This window comes from Gadus macrocephalus, chromosome 4 (assembly GCF_031168955.1).
Source record: "Gadus macrocephalus chromosome 4, ASM3116895v1".
Classification (NCBI taxonomy): domain Eukaryota; kingdom Metazoa; phylum Chordata; class Actinopteri; order Gadiformes; family Gadidae; genus Gadus; species Gadus macrocephalus.
In genome coordinates, this window is record NC_082385.1 from 9,765,438 (window position 1) to 9,787,289 (window position 21,852).

Genomic DNA, 21,852 nt, shown 5'->3' on the forward strand with positions numbered 1-21,852 from the left:
GTGTCTTAATGAATCTGAATTCAGTTTGACTGAAACATAGAAAAGTAAAACAGCAACAGACACGGATAACGTAATTGCTCCAAGATTTCTGATGCATTTATTTTGTAATATTTGTCTTTCTGTCTGCCTCCCAGTTTGTCATTGCCTGCTTTGATCGTCTTCTGTCACACTTTCTAAAATAAATGCTTGTATGAACTTGTGAATTTAAGTTAGTACTTTATTTTTCTTTTTTTTACAAAAATATTTGACATTAGAAAACATCTCAAAATCTATATATCTCAGTTGTTGTTTCCAACAGACACTTGACTTCTCGTTTCAAATATATCAATGTCTATATTTAAATTGTATGTAAATATATCTTAACAGTAGGAACAAAGCCATCAAATCAACCCAGCTGAAGAGTTCGGAGGTTTATAAGACATCAGACAGCCCTCTTCGTCATCCTTTAGCCATGGGGGAGGAGGGAATCTTGGAAGTGATGAAGAGGAGGGTCCAGTGGTGGTTAATGTGCATGTTGGTCTGAACATCATGAAATAATCGCTAACTCGATTTTTCAAAAACAATATCATCACAATCCGTATTTATTACACCAAAAAAAAAAATACAACAGAACCAAAACCTATCCAATGCTGCCAAAAAACATGAGCCCAAAAGACCTCTTTGAAGCACAGTTCTAACTCAAAGGGGAGTCTACTGTCCACCATTTTAGCCCCCTCTATGCACTTCTAGCCCGCGTCTTGGGGAGTCCAAGTATGCAAACTGGCTATAATCAAGTAGAATGACCACCTGGCTAGTTCTGGCATTACATTGTAGAAGCATTATATTAAAGCACTTGTTGGAATTATCGGGAATGGCCAAAAATAAACAGCATGGAGCCATGGTTTGCCTTGCCTTTAATTTATCTACATCGGTGCATATCTGAAGACAGTTTTTGTGTGTTTTTTACCATCCCAGCGTGCCTTACATCTGTCTTTGCTACGTGCTAACTAGCTACTTACTGTATATGAACCTGTGCATTACTTAACCTTCTATTTACCAACTAGCTAGCATCTCCAAAAATGTATCTTGGCTTTGGTCTATCCCTGAATCTCGTAGCCTTACTGTTAGCCTCCTTTGGCAAGTCATCCAGCCCCTAACCTGCTCCCTTATACACTGTACTCAAAGCAAATGCAATTTGCTTTGGATAAAATGTCTTAAAAAAAGTAATAAAGAAAATGGCTAAGATGTTGACGTTAACTTGACATGAAGATCATTACTGCTGTTCACGCCCTTGGAACACTGCATTATTGCCAACAAGCTCTAGAACAAGTAAGACGCCTCATCACGTTTGTGATTAACTGCAAAAAGATATGATGAAAAGAGACAAGTGCTCCCTCTGAAATAACAGTTTCCCCTATTTTACTGTTAAGAGAAAATACATGACGATGTCCATGACAGATAAAAAAGAAAAACAAAATTTGAGGAACCGAGAACAACTGTCAAAAAAAACAAACGGTCTAGTTGGTTCAAAAATGACCTGTCCCCTGGCTCTCCACCCAATCAGGCTCTGGTCCTGTCCTTTCGTCTCGCCGACTCGGCCGCAAGACCACCTCGTTTCAGTTCAACTCCCTTCAGCTCCTCCTCCTCCATCATAGCGGCGGGGCACCGAGGGCCAACAGGAGTGTCCAAAGGGGTGGGAGGAGCCAGAGGGTGAGAGAAGGGGAGGAGCGGACCCCCGGCGGGGAGGCCATGTCGGAGGTGCAGGAGCACACCTCGTAGCCGTTCTCTGCGTGGTCGGGGAGCTGCCGAACGCCGCCGCCATCCGCGGCGCCCTTGCCGTCGGCGTTGGGGGAGTCCGACTGCATCTCGGTGCAGAGCAGCCAGTCCTTGGCGATGAGCCGCGGGAACCCCGCCTCCACCTCCATGTCGCTGGCCAGCACGCGCCAGTACTCTTTCCCTTTGAAGAAGTAGGAGGAGCCTGGACCGGAAGAGAGCACAGAGAGCCGCCAGGGGGTCAGGGTATAAGATGTCACAACAAGATACATGTCTCAAACGCTTCCAAACGCTCTTGCACAACGCTCTCGGCATGTTCCGATGTTGGGCCGGTTCGGGAGAGACCACCGCTTCATGTGTTCAAGCTGCAAATACGCGGGTTACAGATTTCCACGCGCAGGGGCGGCGAGGTAGCGGCCGATGAACTGTTGGATGTTGGATCCTAGAATTGCATGGGCTGAGAATCAAGGAATAGTGAAAGAAGGTTGGCACAGCACAAGTCTGGACGTTTCCGGTACTTATTCTCTGAAGGTTAAGATGGAGTAAACATCTGTGTGTGCAACGTGACCTCAAAATGTTTTTTCTAATCGTGGTTTGTAGAAATATTCACAGGGAACACAAATGATCAGGGCCAGTGAGTATTAGAGATTGTAAACGGAAGCAGCAAAATAAAGTTATACATTCTTGCACTCTCAAATTCAGCCTTCACGAATGCAGAGGTAGTGACCATCGACGCACATTGAATATTAAAAAGCCTCCTGTATAACACAGATACATTTTGAGTCTTTATTTGGGGCATTATTTGGTTCTGTACATGCCATTCTGAATGATCTCTTTGACCAGATGATGATGTTATGTTCTCTGATCTTATCCTTAATCTTTCAGATTTCTAAATCTTTCATTGTCCCCCTGTTCACACACACAACAGCCATTGATGTGGCCCACTGCCTTGTGTGTCTGTGTGTGTGCGCATGCACAGACGTATCCCTGTGGTTCCTACAATTTACTTCAAAGAAAAATATTCTTTATGTACTGCTGTTTCTTGAGCCCCTCTCCTCCCACTCCACATTCACACACACACACACACACACACACACACACACACACACACACACACACACACACACACACACACACACACACACACACACACACACACACACACACACACACACACACACACACACACACGCACACGCACACGCACACACGCGCACCTCAGATTCAGCACACCTAGGGTAAAGGTAAGGAGCTTCTACACACTTGTTTTTAGAAGACCCAAAATAACAGAGGGTAGAAGAGAAGTACAGAGCTCCAAAAAGGGTCTGGCCTGGGATTGGCAGTTACCTTCCCCTGAATCCCGGCACTAAAAAATTCAGAGTCTGGTGTTGGTTGACACTTGATTGGCTTGAATCGTAACCAAGCCAATCAGCATCTTGTAGGCAACTTAAAAGAGATGGAATCTGTGTTACCGTAGCGAGCAACAGAAAACAACAGACTATATTTTATCTATTGAAGCCATTTAGTAAAATTCAACAACAGAGGGAGCAGAGAATGACATGTTATCTGCTCTGTGATTGTTTTCGGTGGACCCAACACCCCTCTGTCTTTGAGAAACGCATCAGATGAAAACTCGGACTGATTATGAAGTGAAACTCAATAGAAATTCAGGATGACTTCGGGCTAGGCAGGGCGTTCCTTTAGTGACAAGCACCGCTTGCATCATTAGCTTGTTTTGGGACCTGCATGAAAACACTTTTCAGTTACCCGAGACAGGATAATAATATGTTAAGACGACAGTGAACGAAATTAAATAAAAAATTGTGTCACAAGTCCGACGTACACACACACACAGAAAATTGTTTCACAAGTCCAAACTATATTTTTCTTATCATTGTTACGGATATAAATATGTATATGACTAGTTCCTTTAGTTCTTTGTAATATTAATACATTTTTTATAGATTATTTTAACTACGTGTGATTCATGAGGCAAAAAAATGGATACAGGCATACTGGGCTTCGAACCCACACCATGTAAGCTGAATCCACCCTAACCCCTCTAGACTACTGTGCCATAATTTAATAGCAGGTCATGAAATCCAAATGTGGACCAGCACCAATATGATTTTGTTGATGTTATGAGTCATCTCCCTTGAGTTACGAGTGACTGAATACCAAATTAGGTTGGGTCGTACGGGCAATACTTTAAATAAGATTGTTTACACTTCTTCGTACTTAATAATTCATTGCATTTATATCACGCTTTTCAAGAATCCCAAAGCACTTAACAGTGTGTGTGTGTGTGTGTGTGTGTGTGTGTGTGTGTGTGTGTGTGTGTGTGTGTGTTTGGGGGGGGGGGGGGGGGGGGGGGGGGCATGGCACTTGATCCACTATCCAGGAGTAAACATTCTTGCAATGTATACATACAGTATGTATGAATTTATATTGGTGTTTCTCGTGTCCAATTTCTTTAAATATGTTTATAGGAATACAGATATCTCTGGAAAAATTGACCTTGATCTCAATGAGACTTCCTGTTTAACAGTACCTGTAGTTACGATAAAAAGAGACATCATTTGAGTTAATAAGTAAGAAATGGCCTAGCCCTCAATCAGGTAGTAGTGAGTGAAGTACGCTGGGAGAATATCCGTTTAGAGTTGACTGCGCCTCCTTCTTTAAGAGCTCCCGGTTAATTACTGAACAATCAGCACATATTTTCTGTGATTTTCTATTTCAGAAAATCCATCTTGCCTTTCAAACACAAGTGCATGGATTGCAAAACTTCTCAATGGACGAGAAACATTGGGAGGGGAAGGAGCAGACATTTTATCTTCTGACTTTTAAATCTCTAGAAGTACATAAAGAGGGATAAATCTCTCTCTCTCTCTCAAGCACATTAGAAGCCCCCCGTTCCAGACGATCCGTGATGAAGAGAGACCCCTGGAGAACCGGATCAACACCAGTAGTTATCATCCACAGTCCCCCTCCATCCATGTTTACTCTTCTTCAGTCTGGATCTGCTCTGCTGTACCCTATCATGTCTCATGTATTGTGCATCATGTATTGCGGGGACGGTGAGTTCTATGGATGTCCACCGGGGGGGCTCTTCCTCATTCAACCTCATCTCTCTCTCGCTCGGCTGGGGTTAACTGGGGTGAGGTCGGCAGGGGACTGAGCCGGCGTCCAGTCACCACGTTGTGTGGTCAGTGCTCCACTTTCTTTGAGTCTTTCACTGAACTCTGGTTTGGAACATGTATAATAAAATGTATTGTACATCTTGTCTTCTCCAAAGTGCCTCTGAATGTCGGTGAATCACTCATTTGAATGGAAAACAATTAAACTCCATTCAATTCAGCTAATTAAATCACCAGGAAGCTGCATCGACCTTGCCAGCGCTATAAAGTCTCTCTCTCTCTCTCTCTCTCTCTCTCTCTCTCTCTCTCTCTCTCTCTCTCTCTCTCTCTCTCTCTCTCTCTCTCTCTCTCTCTCTCTCTCTCTCTCTCTCTCTCCCCCTCTCTCTCCCTCCCTCCCTCCCTCCCTCCCTCCCTCCCTCTGTGTGTGTGTGTTGACCATGCACAGAAGCCCCCCTCACCATCAGACCACCTCATGGCGTCGTCCAGGTTTGGGGGCAGCCCCTTCCAGAGCGAGGCGTCTTTGGGGTACCCCGGGTCCATGCGTCTCAGGTGGTCGTCGTAGCGCCAGTAGTGGACGCCCTGGAAGAAATATGTCTTGTCGTTGTGCGGCCAGACGAAGGCGGCGTCCACGCCGTCCATGGGCAGGCCGAAGTCACTGATTGGTCGAGGGTATCCTTCCTCCACGTTGTTGTCTTTAAAGACCCAGTACTTCAGACCTGGAGGGGAGGGGCAATGGGCGGGACAGGGGAAGTGTCAGTCAAATGACTCCACCCAATGAGATTAAAGACCCAGTACTTCAGACCTGGAGGGGAGGGGCAATGGGCGGGACAGGGGAAGTGTCAGTCAAACGTCTCCACCCAATGAGATTAAAGACCCAGTACTTCAGACCTGGAGGGGAGGGGCAATGGGCGGGACAGGGGAAGTGTCAGTCAAATGACTCCACCCAATGAGATTAAACACCCAGTACTTCAGACCTGGAGGGGAGGGGCAATGGGCGGGACAGGGGAAGTGTCAGTCTAATGACTCCACCCAATGAGATTAAAGACCCAGTACTTCAGACCTGGAGGGGAGGATGTGGGACAGGGAAGTGTCAGATGTCTGTCTCTGACAATGAGATTAAAGACTCAGTACTTCAGACCTGTAGGGGATAGGGGCCGGACTGGGAACTGTCAGTCAAACGTCTCCATCAATGGGTTGCAGAAACAAATTAAGGTTTTTATCATCTTCTTTTATCTCATATCTTGTTTTTTGCATTAACACCCCTTGCCCACTGCATCCGTCCGTTGACGGATCTCATTGACTTTGAATGGAGCGGAGCCACAATGCATTGTGGATCCATCCGTTCCGTTGGAACCGTCGGCTCCGTCAAGAAGTTGAAAATTTTTCAACTTTTCAGACAGCGACGGATCCGCCATCCAATCAGATCGCGTATGCAAATGTATGCACTGTGACACTACTCGGGTTGGGCTGACGGATGCCTCTGCAAAGACTACTCCCCCATCCGTCAGCCACGCCTTCCGTCATCCGTTGATGGATGGATGCAGTGAGCAAGCTGCGTAACTCTTATATATCTCGGCATATGAAATTATCATGATGAACATATGCTAGACATCACTGCCACAATAATTAGAAATACTCCAACACATCAACAGAAATAGAGCACTGGGATCTAATTGGCAGTGAATCTTCTTATAATTAAGGGCTTATGGCTGTTATCGTGTCATCGGCAAGATGTGCCAAGTCTCAGTTAATTGTGGGTTTCAGTCTCCCTTACAGAGTATATCAACAGTTGCGGTTTTCTTCTCCACATATCTATCTGCTCAATGACACAAAATAAAAAGAAATGCCCTTGTTATAATATAATTAGCCATTCAGAGCAGGGTTCCTCAACCTCTTTTATTACTGAGGCCCAGTATGCATATACTGGGGGAGGGTGCAGGCAACCTGACTAACCAGTAGGGGTCGCTAATGCAGCGACCAGGACACAAACCATTAAATGCCTGCCTCATCTAATCTAATCAACACAGATACTGTTAAGCCATCATTTAGAATATAAACGAGGCTTTATTAATAGACAGTAAAAGTCTAACAGTCTAGCAACACGACTGTGATGTGCTGTGTAAACATCAAGCCAATAAAAGCTTAAAGATGAGCTTGGCCATCGTATGTTAACAGTATTCAATAAGCATAGCGAATAAGAATAGTATATATTTTTTATTACTAATATTTAATTTGTTTTGTAGGCTTCAAAGAGTAATGCAATAATCCTTTGTTAACAGTGATTAATTATTTTCTCTACTCAAAGTAGTGTGTACAATGAGTACAATTGAATCTAGCAGTACCTCTACATGAGTACAATCTCATCAAAGGAACAGTACTTCTACTTGAGTACAATCTCATCTCAGGAACAGTACTTCTAGTACAGTATGATGGTTCTGTACTCTTCCCCCCTGGACATCAGAGTGTGGTTGTGTGTGTGTGTGTGTGTGTGTGTGTGTGTGTGTGTGTGTGTACCTTTTAAGAAGACGATCTTGTGGTCCCCGGGTCTCTCGTAGACAGCGTCCAGGCCGTCTAGGTTGGCAGGCAGACCCCTCCAGAAGCGCTGGATCTGGGCGGGATGCAGGGACACCAGGTGCCTTTCCCGGGTCAGCCTCCAGAAGAATTTCCCTGGGATACACAGACGATGACGGATTACCATGGTGACCTTTATTTAATATAGGTAACCAACTATTTGCTTCTATTAAGTTTTAGTAAACCCAAAAATCACCATATCAGCTCAGGTTCAACACAGTTCAGTTCGGGTCAACGTGTGTCATTTTTCACTAACATGTTTGACGTTAAACAGGGTAAATTCTCTGTCATTAAGTCTGCTACTTCTTGTTAAAAACACTTTTCCACGGTTGTATTTTTCTATTGGTTCCTCAGCCTAGTCGGAGCGATCGTGAAGTTGTTTTTGACCATCGTACGTTTGACCATCCCCCTCGCACTTGCTGCTATGGAACCCAAAGTGTCAGTTGTATAGATATTTATAAAGCAATTACATGACATGACACATAATAAAGTCCCAGTGATTCTATACAAGGTTATTTCGTGCTTTCACATTGCATTTTCGTCAAGAGATTCATGGCCATCAGGAACTGGGATTCTCCTAACTCTCATTTCCACTAAACGTTATCGCAGACTTAAGACAAATTAATTCTGCCAGGCCGGTTTTCCGTAAAGTCTATCTACCCACGGTGGTCCGACAGATCCAATTACCCTCCAACATGAGAGGCAGAGCCCAGATCCAGCCGATGACAGCGGCATGACAGGTCATCCTTGAAGTTCTGCCCGTGTGTTCACTTTATCAGCGGCTCAGGACAGATTGTATGAAACGGTGGTGAGGATCAGAGATTTTCTTGCTGTGGAGTTTTTTCCCCTTCCCATGTGCAATTAGGATAGCTTTTTAATTAGTGCCTGGAGTCGGCGGTGCGCATGCCCGCACACCAGAGCAGGGACGGATAATAATATAGTCATCTTGATATCAGCAGTCATTATTAAAGGCGGACATTTTTCCTTGTCACAGATTCTGCAGTTTCACTTCCCTCTCCCACCCTCCCTTTTCAGCCCTTATGTTATCTATTTTGGTCGATCCCTCTCCTTCTCCCTCCGTCTCTGGATCTCGTCCTCCCTGTGGGGCTTGTGTACCTTTGAAAAAGAAGGCTTCTCCTCGGATCTGGGCCACGGCATCAAAGTGGCTCGTACATCTGTCTGGGGTGTCTCGCCCCAACCTGAGAGAGAGACACAGAGTGAGACACAGAGAGAGAGAGAGACAGAGAGAGACACAGAGTGAGACACAGAGAGAGTGAGAGAGACAGAGAGAGTCACAGAGTGAGAGAGAGAGACAGACACAGAGAGAGACACAGAGTGAGACACAGAGTGAGACAGAGACGGAGAGAGAGAGAGAGACAGAGTGAGACAGAGAGGCAGAGACACAGAGAGACACAGAGTGAGATACAGAGAGAGAGAGAGAGACAGAGAGAGACAGAGAGTGAGACACAGAGAGAGAGACAGAGACAGAGAGAGAGACAGAGAGAGAGAGACACAGAGTGAGACAGAGAGACAGAGAGAGAGAGAGATTATTTAGATACCTTCCAGTATACAAAAACTCTTACAGAACAGTTGTTTTACATGTGTGTTCTTGTGTGTGTGTGTGTGTGTGTGTGTGTGTGTGTGTGTGTGTGTGTGTGTGTGTGTGTGTGTGTGTGTGTGTGTGTGTGTGTGTGTGTGTGTGTATATACACTGAACATGAGTGTGTGCATGTACTGTATATGAGAGTGTATGTATGTATGTATGTTAGGGATGGGCAAAATGATTATTTTCCGGGAACTAGTTCTTTCAGTTCAGTTCACTATAACGATTCGTTTATTTGATTCGGTCGTTTTGATTCGTTCGTTACGTCAGATTACATCTTAAAAAAAATTTAAATTAAAAAAAAATTCTTATAATTGGTCCGGACAGGACCGTCAAGACCGCCAAGACCGCAGTCCGCCGTTTGGAGATGCCTGCTATATAGTATATTGAACGTCCCACCAATATTTATACCACTTGCTTACTCTCTATATTTCATTCATGGTTTTACATTTATAATTTTATTTTACTTTACATTTAATTCTTCATTGTTCAGGCATTACAGAACTTGCATGGTCATAAATAAAAAATACGAACTGCAGTTTAATTTCTTTGTTTGTTCTTAAATTGACGTAGAATGGAGCAAAGACTCCTGGGATTGGGAAATGCGTTTATCCAATAAACAGCTGGAGGTCAAGTCTATTTTCGAAAAAATGTAGGGGGATATATGAGTGGCCCCACGTCGAATGGTATGACCCAAGATACGTCAGACAGAGAAAGCGCGCATATTCGACGGCACCGCCTTGTCATTGGTTTACCCAGGTGCCATTCCAACACCATTGCTACCTCTCATTGGCTGAATCTTTGAGAAAGTTGTAGACTCAATCAATATAAGTCGCGGGGAGACGGAGCTCTGTTCGTTCGTATATTTTATTTACGTGACCATATGTTTGGTTTATGTTAAAAAAAAAGAATCAAAGAACCAGTTCTTCTTGTTTTGGGGAACCAGTTCTTGTCGTTCACGTTCGGGATTCGTTCGTTGTAACGAATCAGTCGCGACCGACACATCCCTAATGTATGTATGTATGTATGTATGTATGTATGTATGTATGTATGTATGTATGTATGTATGTATGTATGTATGTATGTATGTGTGTGTGTGTGTGTGTGTGTGTGTGTGTGTGTGTGTGTGTGTGTGTGTGTGTGTGTGTGTGTGTGTGTGTGTGTGTGTGTGTGTGTGTGTGTGTGTGTGTGTGTGTGTGTGTGTGTGTGTGTGTGTGTGTGTGTGTGTGTGTGTGTGTGTGTGTGTGTGTCAAACAGACACACTGCACATGTGTGTCTGTTTGTTGGTGTGTCTGAGTGTGTGTCCACTAGACTGCATCTCTGCCTCAGCAGTTAAGCATCTCTCCAGCGTATTCATCCGTCCTCCCTTCTACCACTCTCCCCCTGCCCCCTCCAACCCCACCAACCCCACCAACCCCACCAGCCCCACCAGCCCCACCCCATACGCCGGCTGCATGCTAATGCTTCTAGCTTGCTGGGTGTGGGCCGGGAGCACCACCACACACAGGACCACTGCTGTGAGGGACAAAGACCCCAGTCCACAGCCCATTAACACTAAGCCACTGTCCACCTTAGCCCCACACCACACATACATATGTGCACACACACACACACGAGAATGCCGCACGCACGCACACACACACACACACACACACACACACACACACACACACACACACACACACACACACACACGAGAATGCCGCACACACACACACACACACACCAGAATGCTGCACACACACATACACACACACACACACACAAGAATGCCACACACACACACACACACACACACACACACACACACACACACACACACACACACACACACACACACACACACACACACACACACACACACACACACACACACACACACACACACACACACACGCCACTCCTGATGGACATCACATGATTAAAACAGATAGTGACTAAACAGGGACAAATGATACATAAGGGGCTGACTCATACATGATGAACCACACTGATTCAGTGTATTTTTGTTTGTGTGTGGGTATGTGTGTGTGTGTGTGTGTGTGTGTGTGTGTGTGTGTGTGTGTGTGTGTGTGTGTGTGTGTGTGTTTGTTCGTGTGTGCGTGTTCTTGTGTGTGTGTGTATCTGTGTGTACGTGTTTGTATAGGTGTGTAATATGTGTGTGTGTGTGTGCGTTTATGTGTATAAGTGTGTATGTGTGTGTGTGTGTGTGTGTGTGTTTGTGTATAAGTGTGTATGTGTGTGTGTGTGTGTGTGTGCCTTGTTCACAGAACAGACGCTAGTGCATCTGAGTGGGATTTGAGACGCTAGATCACACACAGCAGCGGCGGCTTTGTTAGTCACTTGCCCTTTTACGTGGCCGGCGATCCGTGGCATGAATGCTCCCCATTGACCGGGGCACACGGTTTTCCGTTCAAATCTCCGTCGTCATTACCGCCTGTTTGTGCGTCGGACGGAGGTCTCGCACGTGGCCGTGTGACGGGGGAACTGTTCGGTCGCGATGGGGCGAGGGCGGGCGGTCGTGACTGTATCCGACCCGTTCCAGCGGCCACAGGACCTTTCTGTGAACCACCGTTTCTTCTTTCTCTTGTGACGTCTTATTGCGTCCCAGACACCACTGATCAAACCCTTAGTCAAATTCGTGCATTTCTATCGTTAACATTATTTATTCTTTTATTTATTTTTTTACAGTCAAGGGCTCCTAAAGCGCGGCTCAGAAATGCCTGCCGGCTCACGCCACAGTGGAACCGGACAGCGTCTGCCGCTCTCCGCTGTTCCCGCGGGGAGGAGGAGTGCCTGAGCACCGGGCTTCCACTTGCAGCTTGTTTTTGCGACGCCCAGACCCGGGCATGTAATTCTGTTTAATCCTTGGAAGCCTGATAGGGCCACACCGCGTAGTGGGATGTTGTGTCTTCAATGTGTCTTCGCCATTGATGTGCGAGAGGGGTTGAGGTGAGACACGAAAACCAGCTATAGCTCCACGGCTTCTTTCAGGAGGAGCGGTGGAGCTATAGGGAGGTCCTAAGACAATAGCTGAGCTGCTTTAGGGTCTGACTGTTGAGGACAGGTTTGTGTTTTACTGTTTTACTGTTTCATTGGCAGGACAGTGTGCCTGGGTCTCTCTGTCTGTGTTATTATGTTTGACTGATGGTAGCGTGTGTGTGTTTAATGTTTTAATGTTTGATGGATAATAGTGTGTGTTTGTGTGTGTAATTATTTGGTTGTGTTGGTGTGTGTGTGTGTGTGTGTGTGTGTGTGTGTGTGTGTGTGTGTGGGGGTGTGTGGGGTTGTGCGTGTGTGCATGTGTTTTAACGTTCTACTGACAGTACAGTGTGCATGCATGGGTGAGTGTGCATGCATGTGTGTGTGCATGCGCGTGTGTTTGTATGTGCATATGCATATGTGTGCGTGCGTGTGCATATGTGTGTGTTTGTGTACTCACAGGATGGTGGACCTGTTGTCTGGGAGGTCCAGCAGGACGGGGGGTTCCTCGGTGTGGGAGGGGATTCCCGGTCGCTTGGTGTGTGAGACGGAGTCCCGGACCCCTGAAAGCAGCCAGGAGGACAAGTCACGCACACACTTGTGATCAGTAGCACCCGCATCACTTTGGTTTTGACCAATGACATGTTAGAATCCCAACGTCCAATCAGAAAAAAGAGATTTTCGGTTTACTAAAACACAATTTCCGTATCCTAATACAAACACAATTAGAAGAAGAACAGCAAAGACAAGGAGAACAAACATAATGATTTTTTTTTGTACAACGGTAGACTCTCTATCGGCACTAAACTCATGGTACTGAACCCTATCTTGCTACCTCCAAAGCTCTCGCTCTACAGGAACGCACATTAGAAGCCCCCCGTTCCAGACGTTCCGTGGTGAGGAGAGACCCCTGGAGAACCGGATCAACACCAGTAGTTATCATCCACAGTCCCCCTCCATCCATGTTTACTCTTCTTCAGTCTGGATCTGCTCTGCTGTACCCTATCATGTCTCATGTATTGTGCATCATGTATTGCGGGGACAGTGAGTTCTATGGATGTCCACCGGGGGGACTCTTCCTCATTCAACCTCATCTCTCTCTCGCTCGGCTGGGGTTAACTGGGGTGAGGTCGGCAGGGGACTGAGCCGGCGTCCAGTCACCACGTTGTGTGGTCAGTGCTCCACTTTCTTTGAGTCTTTCACTGAACTCTGGTTTGGAACATGTATAATAAAATGTATTGTACATCTTGTCTTCTCCAAAGTGCCTCTGAATGTCGGTGAATCGCTCAATTGAATGGAAAACAATTAAACTCCATTAAATTCAGCCAATCACCAGGAAGCTGCATCGACCTTGCCAGCGCTATAAAGCCTCTCTCTCTCTCTCTCTCTCTCTCTCTCTCTCTCTCTCTCTCTCTCTCTCTCTCTCTCTCTCTCTCTCTCTCTCTCTCTCTCTCTCTCTCTCTCTCTCTCTCTCTCTCTCTCTCTCTCTCTCTCTCTTGTTACTTTCCTCTATTCATGCATTAACTTTTCTTGGAATCACACACACACACACACACAAACATACACACACACACACACACACACACACACACACACACACACACCATTGCCCTACCGTAGAGCTGCCAGACGCGGACCTTGTCTTCGTAGGGCAGCTGGTACTTCAGGGGGTCTCCCACAGGCCCCTGGTAGTACGGCCTCATGATGGACTCCAGGGCCGAGGTGTGGACCAGCCCGATGGCGTGGCCAAACTCATGGACCGCCACCGCAAACAGGTCCATGCCATGGGAGTCTGAGATGGGAGGGAGGGAGAGAGGAGAGGGGGAGGGGAAGGGAGAGAGAGGGAGGGAGAGAGAAAGAAGAAAAGGAGAGAAAAGTGAAAGAGGGGTTGAGAGAGGAGAGAGGAGGGAGTGGAGAGAGAAAGAGGGGGAGAGAGAAAGGAAAGAGGGAGAGGAGAGAGGGAGGAGAGAGGGAGTGGGAGGAGAGAGGGGAGAGGAGGGAGGGAGGGAGGGAGGGAGGGAGAGGAGAGAGGGAGAGAGAAAGAGAGGGGGAGAGAGAGGAGAGAGAAAGAGCGGGAGAAAAGGGGGAGGAAGAGAGAGAGACAAGCATTCAGCACAATGGAAACTTTTTCAATCAACCACCAAAAACCTGTGTGAATTAATGAGTGAATTCATACTGAAACAAGGACAATAAAGCTTGATTATAACATTCAGCCAATTAAACCGTTTCCCTCGCTCCCATCCATACGCAGATCATTATGGTGGCAGCAACAAGAAATAGATTTTCTTTCAGCGGGCGCAGACCAAAGAAGTTCTTTGCAGACAAAACTTATTTCATAATCAATGCGGTTTTGGCTTTGTCACTACACTTTCCATCAGTTAAGACCAATGAAAAATCAGATTGTCGAACAAATTCCAAATCACGCCGGCCTTGATTATCCGTCACATTAAACACAAGATTCAAGATTTAAAGGTCTTTATTCGTCACATACAAATCATCATAAAGGATGTGCAGTGAAGTGTTTGTGTGACACACTCTGTAGTTCTGTGCTTAAATATAATAGATATACACACCAGAAAGATGAAGTATTAAGATAATAAGTTTATGCAAGTAGGTTAAGTTATTGCAAGAATTCACACATGCATTGCTTTCATCTACTGAGGCAAGTCAGTAGATGCGCTTTGAGGTCCAAGAAGGGCAGAAAACGAGGTTAGCTATTGGCAAGTGATGTGTGTGTTGGTTTTCTCAGCATAATTTTGTTCTTACGACCTCGCCAAAGTTCTCTTCCACAAGTGCACTGCCTTAGATGGATGCTCAGGGGAGAGGGGGTCGTTGCGAACGAGCAAAGCACGGTCAAAGGATCGATGTCTTTAGCGGACACAGACTATGAAGAGATAAAGTATGTACTGTCGTGTGAACTGCCATGTACAGCCCACGGCGAATGTCTTCATTCTAAGTAGCTTTATACAAGAACGTTGTCGGTAGCGTGTGTGATGTACTGTTGGCTGAGCCCCAAAGCTGCCAATCAAAGCTTCTGACTGTGAGTACACTTCAAGGCGGTACTTCGTTAGCATTTCATAAAGAAAAAAAACCAAACCTGCATGAATCACACCGTCGGCCTCTTTGAAGCAGGAAACAACAAGCCAATCCAGGAGATGATTTAGACGTCAAACACGAAGTCTAGCATTCGCTGTTTTGAGGTCAGCTAGCTAAGCGTCTCCCTGGCGGTTAGGGCTGGAGCCTTAAGTTTTTGTCAGCCTTTAGCTTGGCCCCTGGCTAGGAAACACTTCTGTGTTTGAGCTCAACGAAGGAGACCGAGGAGAACGTGACTCTAGCCACTGTGGTCTACACATGGAAGTCAGGCCAGAGAGACTCTCAGAGGGAAGGGTAGCGAGCACACCTTGCTATTTACAACCTCATAGCAAAGACCCAGCACTCAGGCCTCTCTGGCTCGCAAAACGTCCTGCCTTTGATCAAAGTAACAACCCGGCGAAGACCTTGATGGACGCCAGAGCCAATCATATGGTACATCTGAGAGAGAGAGACAGACAGACAGACAGACAGACAGACAGACAGACAGACAGACAGACAGACAGACAGACAGACAGACAGACAGACAGACAGACAGACAGACAGACAGACAGACAGACAGACAGACAGACAGACAGACAGACAGACAGACAGACAGACAGACAGACAGACAGACAGACAGACAGACAGACAGACAGACAGACAGACAGACAGACAGACAGACAGACAGACAGACAGACAGACAGACAGACAGACAGACAGACAGACAGACAGACAGACAGACAGACAGACAGACAGACAGACAGACAGACAGACAGACAGACAGACAGACAGACAGACAGACAGACAGACAGACAGACAGACAGACAGACAGACAGACAGACAGACAGACAGACAGACAGACAGACAGACAGACAGACAGACAGACAGACAGACAGACAGACAGACAGACAGACAGACAGACAGACAGACAGACAGACAGACAGACAGACAGACAGACAGACAGACAGACAGACAGACAGACAGACAGACAGACAGACAGACAGACAGACAGACAGACAGACAGACAGACAGACAGACAGACAGACAGACAGACAGACAGACAGACAGACAGACAGACAGACAGACAGACAGACAGACAGACAGACAGACAGACAGACAGACAGACAGACAGACAGACAGACAGACAGACAGACAGACAGACAGACAGACAGACAGACAGACAGACAGACAGACAGACAGACAGACAGACAGACAGACAGACAGACAGACAGACAGACAGACAGACAGACAGACAGACAGACAGACAGACAGACAGACAGACAGACAGACAGACAGACAGACAGACAGACAGACAGACAGACAGACAGACAGACAGACAGACAGACAGACAGACAGACAGACAGACAGACAGACAGACAGACAGACAGACAGACAGACAGACAGACAGACAGACAGACAGACAGACAGACAGACAGACAGACAGACAGACAGACAGACAGACAGACAGACAGACAGACAGACAGACAGACAGACAGACAGACAGACAGACAGACAGACAGACAGACAGACAGACAGACAGACAGACAGACAGACAGACAGACAGACAGACAGACAGACAGACAGACAGACAGACAGACAGACAGACAGACAGACAGACAGACAGACAGACAGACAGACAGACAGACAGACAGACAGACAGACAGACAGACAGACAGACAGACAGACAGACAGACAGACAGACAGACAGACAGACAGACAGACAGACAGACAGACAGACAGACAGACAGACAGACAGACAGACAGACAGACAGACAGACAGACAGACAGACAGACAGACAGACAGACAGACAGACAGACAGACAGACAGACAGACAGACAGACAGACAGACAGACAGACAGACAGACAGACAGACAGACAGACAGACAGACAGACAGACAGACAGACAGACAGACAGACAGACAGACAGACAGACAGACAGACAGACAGACAGACAGACAGACAGACAGACAGACAGACAGACAGACAGACAGACAGACAGACAGACAGACAGACAGACAGACAGACAGACAGACAGACAGACAGACAGACAGACAGACAGACAGACAGACAGACAGACAGACAGACAGACAGACAGACAGACAGACAGACAGACAGACAGACAGACAGACAGACAGACAGACAGACAGACAGACAGACAGACAGACAGACAGACAGACAGACAGACAGACAGACAGACAGACAGACAGACAGACAGACAGACAGACAGACAGACAGACAGACAGACAGACAGACAGACAGACAGACAGACAGACAGACAGACAGACAGACAGACAGACAGACAGACAGACAGACAGACAGACAGACAGACAGACAGACAGACAGACAGACAGACAGACAGACAGACAGACAGACAGACAGACAGACAGACAGACAGACAGACAGACAGACAGACAGACAGACAGACAGACAGACAGACAGACAGACAGACAGACAGACAGACAGACAGACAGACAGACAGACAGAGGACAGTAGTAAATAGTTAAAGCAATGGAGAGAGCAAGAAATATGAGTGAAGGAGAGAGCAAGAGAGAGTAGGAGGGAGAGTGTGAGAGATAATGATATATGGAGATAGAATCACAGAGTAATGGCCATAACAACGGGCGGACCAGTCTGTTGTTTTGAGCGGCGTGATTGCGTGTTTAAACCATAGCGAGGCTGCACCTGTCATCACATTGCTGCTTTATCTCGATCCAACCTGTAACTGTTCTGTTTAACGCTGTTACCGGGATACATCCCACACTGGGATCCCCGAAACATAAGAATTCCTCTCTCGCTGCTCACCCGAAGCATCACAACACAAATAGAACAGCTCGTTGTTTACACAGATGTCAGTGATACGGGACGATTCATTCCTTCTCCATGTTAGCCTGAACACTGAACTGCGTGTTAGTCTTGCGAACACACAGAACCATCGGTGCGTCCCTTGAGGTACACTAGGAAATAGTGTATAAGAGAGGAGGATCATTCTGTTCTCCGGCGCCTGACGCTGCAGTTTCAGAACAATCTGCCGCTGACATGACACCGCCTCGAGCTGTTAACCTTGGTTCACCCTGCCGCTGAAATATGGAGGATGCATTATACATCTAGGATATCGAGTAGAGAAGGTGCTGGTCTCACTACTGCCTTAGTAATGGTGTCTGCTACAGGGCAGGCTTGTGTGTCTCAAAGAATAAAATCCTTTTTTGTTCTTTGAGTGGGTTTTCTTGGAGCAAGCAAGAATTCTTGCCCGAAACACAAAATGGTGTTCAGGGTGTAATACTGGGACACATTCACTCAAAAGAAAGGTAAGGTGATCTGTGTGGAATGCAAACTGAGGATGGAATGTGATTTGATCATTCATGATTTGATTCATGCAGAAGCGACAAAAAGCTGAATGTTAGCCCATTAAAGGCTTATATATCATTACATAATATTACATTATTGCCACTGACACAGTTCGAATAAGCGTGCCTGTGTCAACAATTGTCAACAGATATGCCAATGTTTAAATGAGCAAACAAGGGCAGAAAGTTCTTTGGCATTTCATGAGGATTTTCAAGTTTTTTCAAGCTCTTCTATTTTAATGCTTTATCTGGACAAAACCTCAAAATCATTCCTTAGATTTATTTCTGGATAATTTTGGCATCTGATCAGCTTGATCCGGCGTATCGCTTACTAATTGGGGGTCGGAAACACCATACTGCGCGCTTGTGGGGGAGTATAAACACAGGCAGCTCTGCACAGATCTGCGTCGCTGAGTCGCGACCTGGATCTTGGCAGAAGTGCTGCACGCACAGCTGCACTTTAATCCAGTGGTGGACGCTTTGGCTGTCAAGCGGACAGCAGGGGAGGAACTGCTTGGCTCAATGGCTCTGTTTGAGTAGAACAGTGTGTGTGTGTGTGTGTGTGTGTGTGTGTGTGTGTGTGTGTGTGTGTGTGTGTGTGTGTGTGTGTGTGTGTGTGTGTGTGTGTGTGTGTGTGTGTGTGTGTGTGTGTGTGTGTGTGTGTGTGTGTGTGCAGGTTGGGGAGATGGGGTAGGTAATGTGTCTGTGTATGTGTCTGTGTGTGAAGTGCATTTAGGTGTGTGTGTGTGTGTGTGTGTGTGTGTGTGTGTGTGTGTGTGTGTGTGTGTGTGTGTGTGTGTGTGTGTGTGTGTGTGTGTGTGTGTGTGTGTGGGGGGGGGTTATGTGTGTGTGTGTTCTTTATTATGAAGAACACTCACACATGGCCCGAGTTATAACATAGTTATATATAGCTGTTCCTCTGCCTGTGTGTTTGATTAGGACGGGGAAGGTGGATTACCCCCCCCGTAATTAGTGAGATACGAACTGGTTTGATAAGGGCATCCGTCTTAAGACCACTACGCAACACCTGCTGAAGCCCAACCAATCAGCGATCGCTGACCGAACACATTCCATGCATTCTCAGGAGATGCTTCTGTGTTTTTTAATTTGCCAAAACAGCAACGTGTGGATTTGGTTCCTCCATGGCCACCGTGGGAGGTCACGCAGCGTGGCTGAGGGCAGGACAAGACGCTGATAATGATGTGTGTGTGTGGCAGACGGGACAGGACCTGAGGTATCCAACCTCCTCCTCCTGTCCCCTCTGCCTCTGCGCTTCTCTCTGACGGACTCTAAGAGGCGCGAAACTGGCAAGAGAAACAGATTTTACAGGAGGATATACCTCCCATCTCTGAACCAACTCAAATTTCCAGTCCGTTAATTAAATAGCAAGTAAAGTGCAACCACTATCAGAAATGTGTGCCATTCTATAAAAAGACAATGACAAACATTAAAAAAAGGTGCTGAAGGAACAATTTAAGAGCTATGATTTGAGTGTGAGACAATTTACATTCACTTCGGACCAACCCGAGCATCGCCTCTCTGATTGGTTTGAGGAATCCATCTTGCCTGTCAATCAAAGGCCCGCAAAATGCACTTCTCAATTGCGGGGAAACATGTCCATCTTGCTTTTTCTTGTTATTATCTGTTCCTTTTCTCAGAACTCTCGAATGTTACTTACAGCGTGAAATCTGAAAAACACTTTAAGTCATTATAAATTTGTTTCATCTTTCCTATCTTGCGAGCACACAGGAAGTCTCGTTAAATCAGAAGTATGGCTGCCAAACTCAGAACGAGAGGATAATGTCACGAGGAGGAATGCACTCTGAAGACATCCAGAGGTCCCTCTCCAGCCATGTCTCGGAGTGACCCCCGACCCCCCCCCCCCCCCCCCCCCTACATCCCACTGGTCCTCACACCATCTCCGCTCATTTATCTCCCCTTAGCAAAGGCCCTCGCCGCCCCATCTGCTGTGCTGTTCAGACACCCACACACACACACACACACGCACACACGCACACACACACACAAAAACACAGGCACGCACACATGCACGCATGCATAGACACATGCCCAAACACACACACACACACACACACACACAAACACACACACACACACACACAGGCACGCATGCACACACGCATGCATAGACAAACGCACACACACACACACGGGCAGGCCCACATACAAACCCACACACACAGTTCTCCATCTCCCCTGTCCGGCCGGTTGGTGTGTGAGTGTGTGTATGTGTGCGTGTGATGTGTATGGTGTGTGTGTGTGGTGTCTTTGTTGTGTGTGTGTGTGTGTGGGGGGTCTAAGTGGAGCAGACTGGCTGTCCTGTAGCATATGCTCCACAGCCCTGACAGGAGGGGGGGGGGGGGCGGCGTTGCTGGCCCAGACACAGGCTGGCCAGGAGCCCCACTGATGCACACAGACACACACACACACACACACACACACACACACACACACACACACACACACACACACACACACACACACACACACACACACACACACACACACACACACACACACACACACACACACACACACACAGGCACATATGAAAGCACGCACACACAAACACATGCAGACAGTAGCTCACACGCGCACCACACACACACGCGCGTATGCGCACTACACAGCATTTGCGCACACCACACACGCAGACACACACACACAGATAAAAAAAACACCTGCACTTGCATACACCAACAGACTTTCCCACTAGACCCAAACCCAGGGTAATTAATAGTGTTCAAATAGTGTGTCCACGCGCTCGTACGTGTGTGCGCCCCTGGGTGTTCAAAGTTAACCAAAAAAACCTCCTGTCATTGAACATGAGGGGAGATAAGACAGGAATACGCATTTGAAGTTTCAAAGTAAAGCAAAAAATTCAAATTTACCCCCGAACCGATTGTCAGTTGAGATAGCGATGTCAGAGTGACGCACGCTGACATTTTGTTGATCTTGGTGTTCTGTGATGTGAGGTTTAATTTTTTTATTTATTTTTGCGTTGACGTTGTCGACTTAAAGCACACGCTCCTTTGGGGAGCAGGGAGTCAGTCTCCAGACTCTTCTGAGGCTTTGACTTTAGCTGCCCCTGACACTTGTTATGCTTCAGACTGCTTAGGAAGTCTGTCAGGGGGATGTTATGGTCAAACCCTCCCTCAAAGACTTCCTCCCTTCCAGGCCCCCCACCGCCTCCCCCACTTACCCGCGGACCCTTTTCACACCATACTCTTGATCATGATTGTTTTTTAACAGAGATGGATAGAGAGATGAACGGCTTAGTGCGGAGAAAGAGGGAAGCGAACCCAGGATGAAGAGGAGGAAGATGACTGGAGAATGAATGATTCATGTCATCAATTGTAGGAGCAGAGTG

The 21,852-nt window shown here is 46.7% G+C and overlaps 1 protein-coding gene across 1 annotated transcript in view; it reads right to left on the minus strand.

Annotated features, from left to right (window-relative positions):
• Nucleotides 1-203: 203 nt before the first annotated feature.
• The window catches only part of LOC132454854 (matrix metalloproteinase-17-like), a 46,344-nt gene continuing 24,695 nt past the window's right edge, over nt 204-21,852 (minus strand). The window contains exons 4-9 of the mRNA XM_060048404.1: nt 13,660-14,168; nt 12,505-12,607; nt 8,577-8,659; nt 7,404-7,556; nt 5,348-5,605; nt 204-1,957 (exon numbers count right to left, since the gene is read on the minus strand). Coding sequence (XP_059904387.1) covers nt 1,629-1,957; nt 5,348-5,605; nt 7,404-7,556; nt 8,577-8,659; nt 12,505-12,607; nt 13,660-14,168 — 1,435 coding nt within the window. The 3' untranslated portion in view covers nt 204-1,628. The remainder of the gene's footprint in view (nt 1,958-5,347; nt 5,606-7,403; nt 7,557-8,576; nt 8,660-12,504; nt 12,608-13,659; nt 14,169-21,852) is intronic.